This window comes from Pogoniulus pusillus, chromosome 26 (genome assembly GCF_015220805.1).
Source record: "Pogoniulus pusillus isolate bPogPus1 chromosome 26, bPogPus1.pri, whole genome shotgun sequence".
NCBI classification, from domain to species: Eukaryota; Metazoa; Chordata; class Aves; order Piciformes; family Lybiidae; genus Pogoniulus; species Pogoniulus pusillus.
Window position 1 is genome coordinate 5255440 of NC_087289.1, and position 13752 is coordinate 5269191.

The 13752-nt window shown below is 47.1% G+C and overlaps 1 protein-coding gene across 3 annotated transcripts in view; it reads left to right on the forward strand.

Annotated features, from left to right (window-relative positions):
• The first annotated feature begins 7342 nt into the window (after nucleotides 1–7342).
• Nucleotides 7343–13752, forward strand: part of ARMC9 (armadillo repeat containing 9) — a 70192-nt gene continuing 63782 nt past the window's right edge. For 2 of the 3 annotated variants that reach the window (XM_064164904.1, XM_064164906.1), the window contains exons 1-5: nucleotides 7343–7368; nucleotides 8201–8288; nucleotides 9676–9801; nucleotides 10272–10442; nucleotides 11550–11705. In XM_064164904.1, coding sequence (XP_064020974.1) covers nucleotides 8238–8288; nucleotides 9676–9801; nucleotides 10272–10442; nucleotides 11550–11705 — 504 coding nt within the window. In that variant the 5' untranslated portion in view covers nucleotides 7343–7368; nucleotides 8201–8237. Of the gene's footprint in view, nucleotides 7369–7466; nucleotides 7596–8200; nucleotides 8289–9675; nucleotides 9802–10271; nucleotides 10443–11549; nucleotides 11706–13752 lie in introns of those variants that run through there. The other variant, XM_064164905.1, reaches the window with a different exon arrangement.

Here is a 13752-nt window from a genome sequence, read left to right on the forward strand (position 1 = left end):
ACATTTGGTATCAGCAGATGGGGTTCCCTTTGGAGGCTTTCCCAGTGGAGCTCTGTGATCAGAGTTTGCTGCAGAGCACCCACACACTGCCCAGCTTCCCCTGTAGTGCGAGCCCCTCAGGTATGTGTGCTTAGGCCTTGTATGTTCATGAAGGATAAACCTCTTCTACCCATATCACAGCTTTGGGAGGATACTGGTCCTGAGCCTTGATAACACATTCACCTGACTCAGCTGGGTCACACTCCAGGGGTGCTACTTAAAAGACTGCAAACAGCACAAGGAAAGAAGGTCTCCCAGGGGTCATTTTTGTGACAATGTGTCCTGGCTAGAGGCTGATCCCCCTGTATGCAATTGTTTTTTTCTTGCCCCTGCATATTTCTTCCATTTACTAATCAAGCTGCTGAGGATGCTGCTCTGTGTCCACCCAAGGTGTTGCAAGGCTGAGGTGCTGAGCTTTGCTCAACTGCCAGGGTGCCACTTGGCAAATTTAGAAAAGGCCAGACTGTGCTGTAAAAACAACCAACCAACCCCCCCCAAAAATACAAAACCCAAAACAAACAACCCTCCCCAAAGAAACAAAAACCACCTGAGCCAAAACCAAACATGCAAAGAGGGTGTAACAGCCCCAGGGAAGTTCAAGTTCTGGAGGTAGCGCAGAAAACCTAGACAGACTAGAAAAGCTTGCAGGGAGTGACCAGGAAGCCTCCAGGAATCTTCTAGAAAGGTGCTAGAAACCTCTGAGAAGGCTCTGGAAAGCCTTTTGGGCTGGATCATGTCCTCCTGCTAAGGCATCTGACTGGCTGCCCTGGTGACCAGCTGAGGCCAGTAACTGGGACCAACTCAGTGCTGTGCTTGGAGGGCAGAGACCACCACCAGCTTTCTGATCTCCAACTTGGAGGAGGAGTGGCAGGAGCCCAGAGAGGTTTGATGCTGCTTTAAATAGTCATTTAGCCACAGTTCTCCTTTAAGCTGATTTCTTAGGAAGTGCTGCTCTCCTGGGGATGTCTGGGGATGCCACGGAGGGACCCACCCCTGGGGTGTTTGCCAGGGGCTAATTGGATCTAATGCTCCTGGGTTTGCTGGAGGGAGAGGCCGAGGTGACAGGAAGCACAATTCTGTCTCTGCTGACTAATGGGTCTCATGCCCCCTTAACCCTGGTGAGAAATAACTCACTTCAAAAGCATGCTGTATCTGACAGCTCCAAGAGTCCCTCCAGAAGGGCCTGGACATATCCTCGGTCTCCTCTTTCCACTCATTGACTTGGGTACAAGGCCCTGTTTGGCACTGCACTGGATACTGAAGTGGGGATGCAGATGTTGGAGGTAAAGCTCTCTGGTCCTCAAGGTGAGGGAGCCATAGCCCCCTGGCACTGCTCCTCTGCCTTGCTGGTCTCTCAGTCGGACTCTTCATCTCCCTGTCACAGCAGTGTCACACTCCCTATCTCTCTTCCTCTCAGAGTCAGGGAAAGCTCTTCCTCCTTGCTGTGCAACACAAAGGATGGGCAGCACTGATAATGGTGATGATGTTGGCCGTTTATCTCCCTGCATCCTGAAAGCTGGAGTGTCCCCCATCCTTGCCCTCACAATACCCCACCCTGCCCAGGACTCTTCTCCTGCCTGCTGCTTTTGGTGTTGGTGATGGGTTGGATTTTTCAGCCCAGCTTCAGGCCCACTATAACCTTGCAGTAGCAGCAGAAAGAGGGAGCTGGGGGAGCATGGACACGGCAGGACTGTGCAAGGTTCATGGTGTTTGCTTGCAACCTCTAATGGAACTAGTCCAAAGGCCTCCACCCAAGGGTGATGATCTTTCCCCAGAGTGGCTTCACATCAGAGGAGGCTCTTAGATCCCTCAGTGAGTGAAGATAGGTAGTTTTGCCAGACCCAGTTCAACGTGATTCTCCAGCACTAGTGGGACTGCTGGCCTGCTCTCTGCCTTGGAAGGAGAAGCTGCCCCTGCTCTTGGGCTCTAGTTCAGCTTGATTTGGCCTCTGAAATCCTGCCATGGATGGGCAAATGGCCCAGCTGGCATCAGCCCAGGTGTGAAGGGTTTTTTGAGGTCTGGCCTCCAGTTGAAGGCATTGGCTGCACAGTTAAAGCTCTGGTTTTTGCTCAAAAGTACAGCAATGTGCTATGAGCCATCAGTGTGTCTGGCAGAGCATTGAGGAATCAGCGTTACCCACAAGCTGCAGAGGGGGCACTAAAGGCAGATCCTGTTTCTGACCAAGTCCTCTGGAGATGAGCTTACCAAAGATCCTGGAGACCACCCCCCCCCCCCAGACATCCCAATCCTGTGCACTCCGTGCAGGGTCTAATGGACCCTGCTGCCTGCCATCTGTGTGTTTAAGCAACACATAGGTCTGGTTTATCTTCCTTGCATTTGCAAAGCACATGCAGAAAATGGGCAGTGGAGGCTCTATGCCATGAGGGTCCAAATGAAGCAGGTCCTGGCAAATGGGGCAGGGTGCATGGAGGAACACCTCGGTGCTCTCTGCCCACTGCCTTGGCACAGGGTTGGCCAAGTCATTTGGTGGCAACAGCATCTCTGGCCAAGTGTAAAAATAGCTGCTCTGGTGACCCAGGGAAGAATTGCTGTGCAGGCAAGGTTAATTGCCAGCAGAAATTATGGAGACATTGTTCCTCCAAAGATAACCTGCAAGGGATGAAGCATGGAGTAATTTTTTCCCCTTCAGAGTGAAGGAAAAAGAACTGAAATATTGATGCAGTGTCTTTGTTCTCCACTTTAGGTTGGCTCTCCCACTCTAATTGCTTCTTTCCATTCTGTGTTGATGGGCACCAAGATGGATTAACTTTTTGTGAGTATCCTCACAGAAGGGAAGCTGAGATGGGTCCTGCAGGGCTGGGCATATTCTCTGTTTACTTTAATTTCACACAGAGGTGATTATTTTTAGCTTAAGCATGAAGTCTGGGCTTCAGGGGTGAACGAGGAGCATCTGCTGGGAACACCTGAAGTGAACAGTAGCATTCACAGGCTCATCCAGAGGTGAAACCTGCTGCTTGCTCCTCTGGCAGTGTGCTAGTTTGAGGCCAGATGGAATATTTTAGTGTGAAAAGAAAATTATGATGATGTCTGCCACACTCATAGGCTTGCTGAGATGCATAAAAGCAAGAACACAAACACAGAATCACAGAATCATCCAGGTTGGAAGAGACCTCCAAGATCATCCAGGCCAACCTAGCACCCAGCCCTGTCCAATCAACCAGACCATGGCACTAAGTGCCTCATCCAGGCTTTTCTTGAACACCTCCCAGCCCCTTGCAATTTTTGGCTGGAAAGATGTTATTGCAAGCCAAGCCCTGTCATGCATTGATGTTCACCTTGGCTGGGGGCTTAATGACCCATGTCTGACATGAGCACATGCCAGAAAGTCCATTTGAGGTCTGCTTTGGGCCTGGGCCACTGAGCTGCTCTCATCCTCTGCAGTGGCACTCCCAGCCCCTCAAAGGCAATTGGTCTTTCCTGGTTGTCAGCTGTCCCTGTTTCTGAAGGGTGATCTCTGCCACAGCTGCAAAGATACCATGGATTGATCTATTTAGGATAGAGAAGCAAAGAAAGTGCTGGAGGATTTGTGCCAGGGGAGGTCTAGGCTGGATGTTAGGAGGAAGTTGTTGGCAGAGAGAGTGATTGGCATTGGAATGGGCTGCCCAGGGAGGTGGTGGAGTCACTGTCCCTGGAGGTGTTCCAGAAAAGACTGAATGAGGCACTTAGTGCCATGGTCTGGTTGATTGGACAGGGCTGGGTGCTAGGTTGGACTGGACGATCTTGGAGGTCTCTTCCACCCTGGTTGATTCTATGACTATGACTTGCTTCTTCCTGCAACCTGGGCTGAACTTTGGCAAGCCCACACCAGAGTGGTGGCAGCAGCTTAGAATTCATTGCAGAAGTTGAAGAATGCAGCATCTACTCTCCAGGTGGACATGTGAGGGACATGGAGAGTTGACATTGCAGGGCAAGAAGCCGCAGGCACTAGATGTTCCTGTCCTCATCCACAGAGTCCTTCTTGAAGAAGAAAGCTGCCTCTCTTTCCATGTTAGGTTGAAAAGTGTCAGGAAGCCACCTTCACCATTTTGCATCAGACCTGAAAGGAGCTTTGTGGACACTCACCAGCCAGCCCCTTCTCCCTCCCTGCTCTGCACTGAGCAAGCCAAGAGGCTCTCAAGGAGAGCCAAGTTCACCATAGCCTCTTTCATGAATCCCATGGCACTGTGCCTCTCCTGGTCAGGGACTTTGGTTACAGGAAATTACCAAAGAAAGTCTGCAAATAAATAGTCTGTCGTGGGCTGACCACATCCTTCTGAGAAGAGGTGGGGAAAAGTGAAACTTAAGGCTCAGCAGCAACTGAACAAGCTCCATCCAAGAGATACAGAGCAGCTGTAGGATAGCTTCATGCTGGGGAGAACAGAGAGGGTTTGCATTTCCATTGCCTTGGTTTTCCTTGGAGAGGGCCCTGGGGGAGTATTGTTGTGTAATCTGTTATGTGAGCAGTCCAAACCTCTGGGCAAGTGCCCTGCATGGGTGCAGGATGCTGGTCCAACCAAATCTCTCTGCTCTCCAGCCAGTCCCAGTAGGAGCTAATCTGTGCTCCCAGGCACCTAACAATGTGTCACCAACTGAAAACTCAAATGACTTCATATTTATTTATTGCCCAAACGTCTCTTCAAAGTACTAATTAAAAAGCCAACCCAAAATCTTTTTTTGGCAACTAAAAGCTGAAGTCTGACTCAAAAAAACAGCAGGATATTTAAGCTTTGAAAAATGTTCCCCTCTTGGTGGCCACTTGCTCTCATTTTTAATGCAACCACTCAGAAAGGCTACTGCAAGAAGACTCTTCCTGCAAAATCTTCCACTTGGGCACAGAGAGTTGCTCTCTGCTTTCTTAATCAAGCAACAGGTTATGATCCAGTTTGGAACCTGCAGCTGGCAGAGCTGATGGTCCAGCCACAGGAAGGTTCAGCCCCTGGCAAAGGTGATCATGATCCTGCCCTAAGGAAAACCTAAACTGGAGCTGGGGTGGTGCCCCAGCTGCTGATGAGTGCTCTTCAGAGGCACAGAGGGCACTGGAGAGTTTCAGGAGTGGAGCACAAGCTTTGCATCTTCCTGATGCAAAGGTAGGTGTTCAAGATGTGTGTGCCCAAGCACCCAAGGAGCGTGGCAAAGCCTGTGCAGGGCAGTGTGTGCAGAGCAGCCTTGTCTGCTCGCTTCTACAAGAATGGGAGGAGAAAAGAAGATAAAACTATGATAAAGCAAAGCTCAGTTCCCACAGTTCTTTCCATCACCCTGCCCAGGGCGTGATGTCAGTCCTGTTTGTCTGCTCAGAGGAGAAAGCCAGCTGGATGCAGATCATCCTGAAGATGAGAAAAGGGAAAATGAGTATAAAATTCCTTTCTCTTTCTTCATGGATGGTGTCCAATCACCACCAAAGCAAAGCAGGTGTGAGGGAACACAAAGGACAGTGCACCTGCCTCTACAAATAAGAAGGGCAGATGCAGCTGATCTACTCCAAAAGCTGGGGGTCACCCTCCAAGAGAGACATTTTATCACTTTAAGAAGTTAGAAGGGCAGAGGGCAAACAGAAGGAAGAGTTTGCCTCAGTATTTTGTTCACAAATACCAACCCACTGCTGGCTGGCCATGAAGCAGTAGTAAAATAACTCCTATGGGCTATAGCTGGAGCACTAGTGCCTGCTCACCATCTGTCATAACCCTGCTTTCCATCACCTCACTCTTTCCAAACATTTCACCTATCAGGCTGATAATTTTAGATCTGGCAGAATGTTCCAGGGTGAGAATTTTCCCTCTTGTTCCTTATGTTTTTCTTTTATTTTTTTGATTTTCAATTGCACAAGCAGAAGAAAGCCAAGGAAAGGCAGTACCATGAGCTGTGCTCACCCACGCTGCCCTTGGAAAGTTAAGGCTTGGATGGAAAATGGTCATGGTGGAGAGAAGTGGCTCTGAGCCACCTGGAATCATAGAATCATAGAATCAACCAGGTTGGAAGAGACCTCCAAGATCATCCAGTCCAACCTAGCACCCAGCCCTAGCCAGTCAACCAGACCATGGCACTAAGTGCCTCATCCAGGCTTTTCTTCAACATCTCCAGGGATGGTGACTCCACCATCTCCCTGGGCAGCCCATTCCAATGTCAATCAGTCTCTCTGCCAACAACTTCCTCCTAACATCCAGCCTAGACCTCCCCTGGCACAACTTGAGACTGTCTCCCCTTGTTCCCTTGCTGGTTGCCTGGGAGAAGAGCCCAACCCCACCTGACTGCAGCCTCCCTTCAGGTAGTTGTAGACAGCAATGAGCTCTGCCCTGAGCCTCCTCTGCTGCAGGCTGCACACCCCCAGCTCCCTCAGCCTCTCCTCACAGGGCTCCGCTCCAGGCCCCTCACAGCTTTGTCGCCCTCCTGTGGACACCTTCCAGTACTGCAACATCTCTCTTGAATTGAGGGACCCAGAACTGGACACAGCACTCAAGGTGTAGCCTGAGCAGTGCTGAGCACAGGGGCACAAGAACCTCCCTTGTCTTGTTGGCCACACTGTTCCTGAGCCAGGCCAGGATGCCATTGGCTCTCTTGAGGTTAGCTTTTGAGGTTAGTGTGGGTTCTAGAAACGTGGTGTTATTAGCAACAGGTTTGTTAACACCAAGGCACTTGGTCAGCCCTCCTGTTTGTTTTGGTCCATGAGGTAAGGATATATCAGACTCTGGCTTTTATTGCCCAAGTTCTCTCTCAGTGGAACTTTCCAGAGGGTGAGGTAAGTGAAGCAGGTGGCCTTGACTACTGGCTGTTTTAGCCGGGGTGGGAATTCCTCTCCCGTTTCCATCCCCTCAGAGAGGGCAGAGGGGGGGTGGCAGGAGCCAACGTGGCTGGGCTGACTGAGAAATGATGTGATTGTCTATCTGATAACTGCAAGCCTACAGACAAGCCATAGACAAGGCGGTGTGTAGTTTTCCTGGCCTGCCCAGGGGGAAAAGTGCAACAGATGGCTTTTTTAAATTAACTCGCCCCAAACTCTTCCCCTTGCGCCGTTTACAGCGCTCCGCACCGCTAACAGCACTCCGCACCGCTAACAGCGCTCCGCACCGTTAACAGCACTCCGCACCGCTAACAGCGCTCCGCACCGTTTACAGCACACCGCACCGCACCACACCGCCGGGGGGCTGCGCTCCCACCCTCCGCCCGCCAGGGGGCGCTGCCCGCAGGAAGGGTGGTGCACCGCCCCGTCACGTGACACAATTCCCGGCCTCGGATTGGCTGAGCGCAGCCACTTGAAGCGGGAGGGTCCCCGGCGCGGAGCGGGACCGCAGTTGCCAAGGCGACGAGAGGCGGCGGCGCGGAGCCACGGGCCAGGTAGGCCATGCGGCGGCCGTGCCGGTGGCACTCCGGGGTTGTTGCTTACCTCCCCTCTGTTTGGCTCAGGAGTGGGGGGGCCGCACGTTGTCGGCCCTGAGGAGGCCGCCTCACTGTCCCAGCCTGGAGGCGGGTGGGAGGGCGGCAGGCTGCATCCGTGGGTTGATGCGTGAGGAGCCGACGTGAGCACCCCGCAGCCTAGCGGTAATCGGCCTCGGAACGGCTTTGTAGGTGCCTTCCAGGGGGAGCGGGTGGTCTTCCTCATGCGGTTGAGTTTGGAGATGGCTGGTGCGTGGTGCAGGGCAGGGCGGTACGGAGCGCTGTGCTGTCTGCTGACACTCTCCTTCTGCACGGTTTACCTAGGGTTATCTACGATTAATTTTATTTTTCAATGTATTATTGATTATTTTTATTTTTCAATGTATTTTTGCCTCTGCCTTTGAGTGGCTGTTTCGGAGATGAGTTCTTAGGCCTGCGTGTAGAAGGCAAGAAGAGAGTGTAGACTTTAGTTTGCTTAAACTTCAAAATAATCTCATTGCAGGTGTGCTCATTTGCAGGCTCAGAATAGCTAGAATATCATCCTATTGATTCTAGTGATGAAGGAGTAATAAAACACTCTGACATTGACTGCTTTCTGGGGACAGTGCAGGTAGAATCGTTAGGAGATTGTGTCCAGAGCTGTGATTTGATTCCAAAATGTTGGTGTGGCAGTGCCTGTGGGGAAGGTACAGCCACCATTTCATTGGCTGACTTGGCAAAGCAAAACTGTGCCCTAACTTCGTGGTTGTGCTGTGCTGTCTGCTGACACTCTCCTTCTGCACGGTTTATCTAGGGTTATCTACCATAAGAAGTACCAGTAACGCCTGGCGATGGGTGACGTTCTGGTTTATGAAGCTGAGTTACTCGAACTAGTGAGAGAGGTTGGTTTTATCTCTTTTTATCTTCTTCTTTCCTTTTTTTATTGCTGTTGAAAGGAGCAAGGCAAGATGTCGTGCTTGTGTTCAGAGCCAGGCATTGTAACCAGGGCCTAAATTCTGGAGATGTTTGCTTGGCCAAGTGTTTGCTATAGTGTGAATTCATATTGTCTTCTGACATGCTTTGTAAATTCAAAGGGCAAAATATCCATTCAGTGGCAGCACTCAGACATAAAATCAATCTAGACTTATTTATTGTTAATTGCAAATGAGTCTTTCATTTCATTAAGTTGATTAGAATCACAGACATCTTTGGGCCTCAAGTCCAACCTGTGAGAAAGGTGAGATCATTAACAGTTTCCTTTGCTGCCTCCTGATTCCATACATATGTGCATATAAAATCACAGAAGCACATAAAGCCCAAGAGCTGACAAAGCCCAGGCCAAAGTCTTGATACTGCTGATCTGCATGGTTTAATCATACACAGCTTAAATCTTTCTGTGGATCTTGGAAAAGAGGTTTAAGAAACCTCAGGTAAAGAAGTTTAAGTACTTAAACAGTATTGTAGTAATGATTATGTTAACATGTTGTAAAGAAAATAGATTGCTTTTTGTTCTCTCTGGCAACTGGCTTTCCAGATGAAGTTTGCAGACTTGTTGAATCCTAGAATCAACCAGGTTGGAAGAGACCTCGAAGCTCATCCAGTCCAACCTAGCACCCAGCCCTGTCCAATCAACCAGACCATGGCACTAAGTGCCTCAGCCAGGCTTTTCTTGAATACCTCCAGGGATGGTGACTCCACCTGGGCAGCCCATTCCAAATGAAATGTGATGTCTGAGCAGTCAATAACTGACTCCCAAGGTGAAAATTGTGTATAATATAATGACTGTACAAGGTGAAAAGAGGAGGCTAGACTGTTCATCTCTTTCTCAGAAGAGCAGTGCTTGATTAGTTGGTTGTTAATTTGGTATGCACAGCATCCAATGGGTGACTTGACTTAAACCTAATTGCTGCTGTGGAGGTGAGTTGCACTTAAGAGTTCTGCCTTCTGAGAACACACTTTGCAAGGATTCATTTCTTCAGTCAAGGTATAGCATTCATGGATTTCAGTTCTTTTTTTTTCTTCTCTTTGGTTGGATGAAATTACTGGCAGAATTGAGGGGCATCAGTATTTGTCAGTAGCATTCTCTAGGATGTGGAAGGAAATTTAGTTGAGAGACAGTATTTGATTCCCACGTGAGGTACCAGTTCTTAATTTGTTACTATGCAATTTTTGTATCTTTGAACCCTGCTACAGAGAAACTTTGAAGGACTTTGGCAGTTCATGGCTCACTCATTTAAGCATTAATAATGTTCTTGTAAAAGAACGTTCCTTTGTGGTTTTGTCTTACAGTATTTGGATTTTGCTGAATTTGAAGAAACAGTCAAAGTATTTACCAAAGAATGTAAAATAAAAGGGAAGACACTACCCAAACCAGCAGGTGTTTCTTCAAGAGACTCACAAGCTTTGCCTGTTCAGGTAATGCATCGTTTACACTTACTCTGAGTAATGCTAAAACCAGTTTAAGGCCAATAACCCCTGTGTGATTTATTGCAGCAGTGAGATTGTCTGAACAGATTCTTAATTATTTTAAGAAGTCTGCTAGCAGTCCTCTCCCAGTTCAGTTTACTCTTCAAGTTTTGCACAACTCTAGTGTTTTTGAACCTGAGATGCTAGTTTTGGTTCACAGTATTTTAGGTTTTTACCTTGCCACACGTTAATAGGACTAATTTCCACATACCATAGGCATTTATTTTTATCTTGTGGTAAAAACAGGTCTCCAGATCAATATGCTTCAAAATTTAGGCTTTGCTTCTTGTCTTGGTCATTGATTGAGGCTCTTAAAGATATTTAAGATAAGTGGAGAATTCTTTGTTCTCTAACCTACTGTTGAATAAATGGAGCTCTCCTGGTTTTGGGTTTTCACTGAATACTTTTCCATTTTGCAGAAAGATCTGCTTGTAGCATTTGACAGTGGTGAGCAGAAAGTTTTCTTCCAGCTCTGGGAAGAGCATATTTCGCCTTCAGTTCGTGACAATGAACCAGCTGCTCAGAAGCTGGAGTTCTATCTTCACATCCACTTTGCCACCTACCTCTTGAAACACTCTGTGGAGAAGCCTGTAAGTTTAATTCACGCTTCCAACTTCAGATTGATTGGTTTGTTTTACTTCATTTATTGGTCTTTACTGTGCACGAGGATGGAATGTTTAGTAAGAAGAATTCCCAGAATATGTAGCCAGGTTTTGGGCCACAGTCTGCATTTTAGTTGAATCAGATTCTTTCTGTTGTGAAGTAGAGAGATGGAAGTTGGAGGTATCCCTGTCTTGGAGCTCTTCAAGTATTTGGCAGGGAGGGCTGGACTCGATGCTCTTTGAAGGTCCCTTCCAACCTCTATAATGTTCTGTGATTCCATTTTAACTCAGAAAATACCAGTGTGTTGGTTCTTTCACACCTCTCGTTGTAGCCCATGTTGAGATTCTTAAAACACCTGTTTTGTGCTGAAGCTGTGTGTTGAAATACATTTCTGATGATGTGGGAGAAATGAATCTTAACCATCTCGGTGTGTTACAGTGAATACTATAATTCCAAGCTGTCATAAAGTGAAGTCTTTGTCAAATGGACTTTCTCTCATGAAGAGGTATTTCACAGAATGGTCTGTGTTGGAAGGGACCTCTGAAAGTCATCTAATCCAACCCCTTGGAGTCACCCAGGGTGTAATACCTCTTGCCTTACACCTGTCAGCTACTACAGGGAGATCTGGATGATGCCTGTAGTGTGTCTTCCAGCCTCTAAGGAGCTTTGGGTCTGTGCTTTGTGCCAGCTCCTCTTCCTGGTGCTGTGTAAGTGGATTTTACAGATCTGCACAGTGAATTAAAGCATATCTAAAGTAAGTGTTTCCTCTCTGCCTTGTGTATGAAAACGTCACTCTGCTTTGGACATGTAGCCTGAAGTGGGCAGGAACAGTGCACCTTCAAAGAGCAGCTGTCCCTCCCTTGCTGGACTCGGATGACAGAAGTGACAACATTGGTGTACATTTTCTTTTTTGAGTGGTGAAAACAAGATTTAGTGATTTCTATTTAAATTAATGTTGCTTTTTAGATAACTGAATATTCTGAGATTTCAGACCTGGTGCTAATATATTTAAGTCTCTGTTTGTGTTTACCAGTTTTACAGTGCCTTGAGAGTGGCAGCTTTAAAAATAAATATGCTGCTGATTTATTTCCTAGGACAAAGCTGAACTTGAGGAAAGGATTTCTCATTTTAAGGCGTACCTGGAAACAAAAGGAGCTGCTCTGAGCCAGGCTACAGAGTTTCTTCCCTTTTATGCTTTGCCTTTTGTTCCAAACCCCATGGTACATCCTTCTTTTAAAGAACTTTTCCAGGTAAGTGTCTGTTTTACAGAAATGCTATTTATGATTATTTTTCTCTTGGGTTGATGAATATTGAATGTTGTTCACTTTGGTAATCACCTTTATTTTTACCTCTAACAAAAAGTGTGCAATCATAGAAGAACATTTGTTTGATGGGGGAAGGGTTGTAAGAGTGTTGATCAGGTCCTTAAATAGGAGTTGCTGCTTCATCCTTTCCAAACAACCCAGAAATACAAATATTCCTGGCTATGCAGTTGCTTAACTCCACTTGCCTGGTTTTATAGCCCAACCCTGCTATCTGTGTATCTGTAGCTGAATTTAAAGTGCTATAGCTAGGCATAAAGAGACTGAAGCAGTTTCATTTAAAGTAGAGAATTAAAAACCAAATTTATGAGTAATCTTCCTGGAACAGAAAATGAGTGGTGTCTGTGTTCTGAGACCCTTCCCCTCTGTCCCTCCACAAAACCCCAAACTGCTCCAAGATCACAGCTGTGCTTGGGGATTTGGTGGCTTTTGCCACTGATTAATTTTATTTTTCAATGTATTTTTGCCTCTGCCTTTGAGTGGCTGTTTCAGAGATCAGTTCTTAGGCCTGCATGTAGAAGGCAAGAAGAGAGTGTAGACTTTAGTTTGCTTAAACTTCAAAATAATCTCATTGCAGGTGTGCTCATTTGCAGGCTCAGAATAGCTAGAATATCATCATGTTGATTCTAGTGATGAAGGAGTAATAAAACACTCTGACATTGACTGCTTTCTGGGGACAGTGCAGGTAGAATCGTTAGGAGATTGTGTCCAGAGCTGTGATTTGATTCCAAAATGTTGGTGTGGCAATGCCTGGGGGGAAGGTACAGCCACCATTTCATTTGCTGACTTTGCAAAGTAAAACTGTGCCCTAACTTCATGGTTGCGCTGGCAACAGCTGGTTATGTGCTTGCAATTGGACTGGGTCAAGGAACTGATCTGTTTTATTGTCTGTGAATGTGTGTGTGTGCAGCTCCCTGTGTACACAAATGTACACAAATCTGTTGTAACATTAATTCTGCAACACTATACCTGCTTGAAATGCTTCACCATCCTGCCACATGGACAGTTGTGCTGACTTGTCTAAGCAGCTGCAGGCAGTTGTGGTGGGAGGAGTTATCTTCAGCCTGCATTGCTGCCACAGACCTTTAGATATCAAATCAAAGCTTAAGTGGTACTTACCCTAAGGCTGACTTTGGATGTTGCAGCTGATGAGGAGCTCCAGTTCAACACCAAAAAAAGACATATAGAGCCATTTCCTTTGGGACTGACTATAAATAATGAGGTGTCCTGGTTGACCTCAGAGATGGCATATGACTACTCTTACTTAATTATACTTAGCAGCTTGGTGGTGGGTTTTGTTGGGTTGTTTTGTTTTTAATGCCTTATCTAAGGCAAAATCCTCAGGTTTATTCATAGTAACCCAGTGTCTAAGCTCTTAGTCTGCAGTCACTCATATTTTCTTGTGGGAATTGTACAGCTCATTCCATGTTAGTGTTGAAACACAGATTGTTTTATGTTTGAGAAAGAACAGCAGTGAGTCACTAGTCTACTAAGCAGTGTTCTTAGGGTATCATTTTTTTTTCTCAGGCATCTGATGCTTTATATAGCTGCAGTTCCTATCTGTTTGTGTAATACATCTTGAAAAATAATACACACTCCTCTCTGTAGGAGACATGGTTCCTTTGGTAATATACAGCATACTGCTGTGCACCACTGTCTGCATACTGAATTGGGAAAAACAGCAAGTAAATTCTGTATGCTCTCCAGCATGGTGAAATAAGGGCAAATCTGAGCTGTGAGAGCAGCTTGCAATATATACAGCAGTAAATTTGGGAAGCTTCTACTGTTTGGTGGGCTGTAGCCAGGTGGGGATTGGTCTCTTCTCTCAGGCAACCAGCAACAGAACAAGGGGATGCAGTCTTGAGTTGTGCCAGGGGAGGTCTAGGCTGGATGTTAGGAGGAAGTTCTTCACAGAGTGATTTGCCATTGGAATGGGCTGCTCAGGGAGGTGGTGGAGTTGCCATCCATGGGGGTG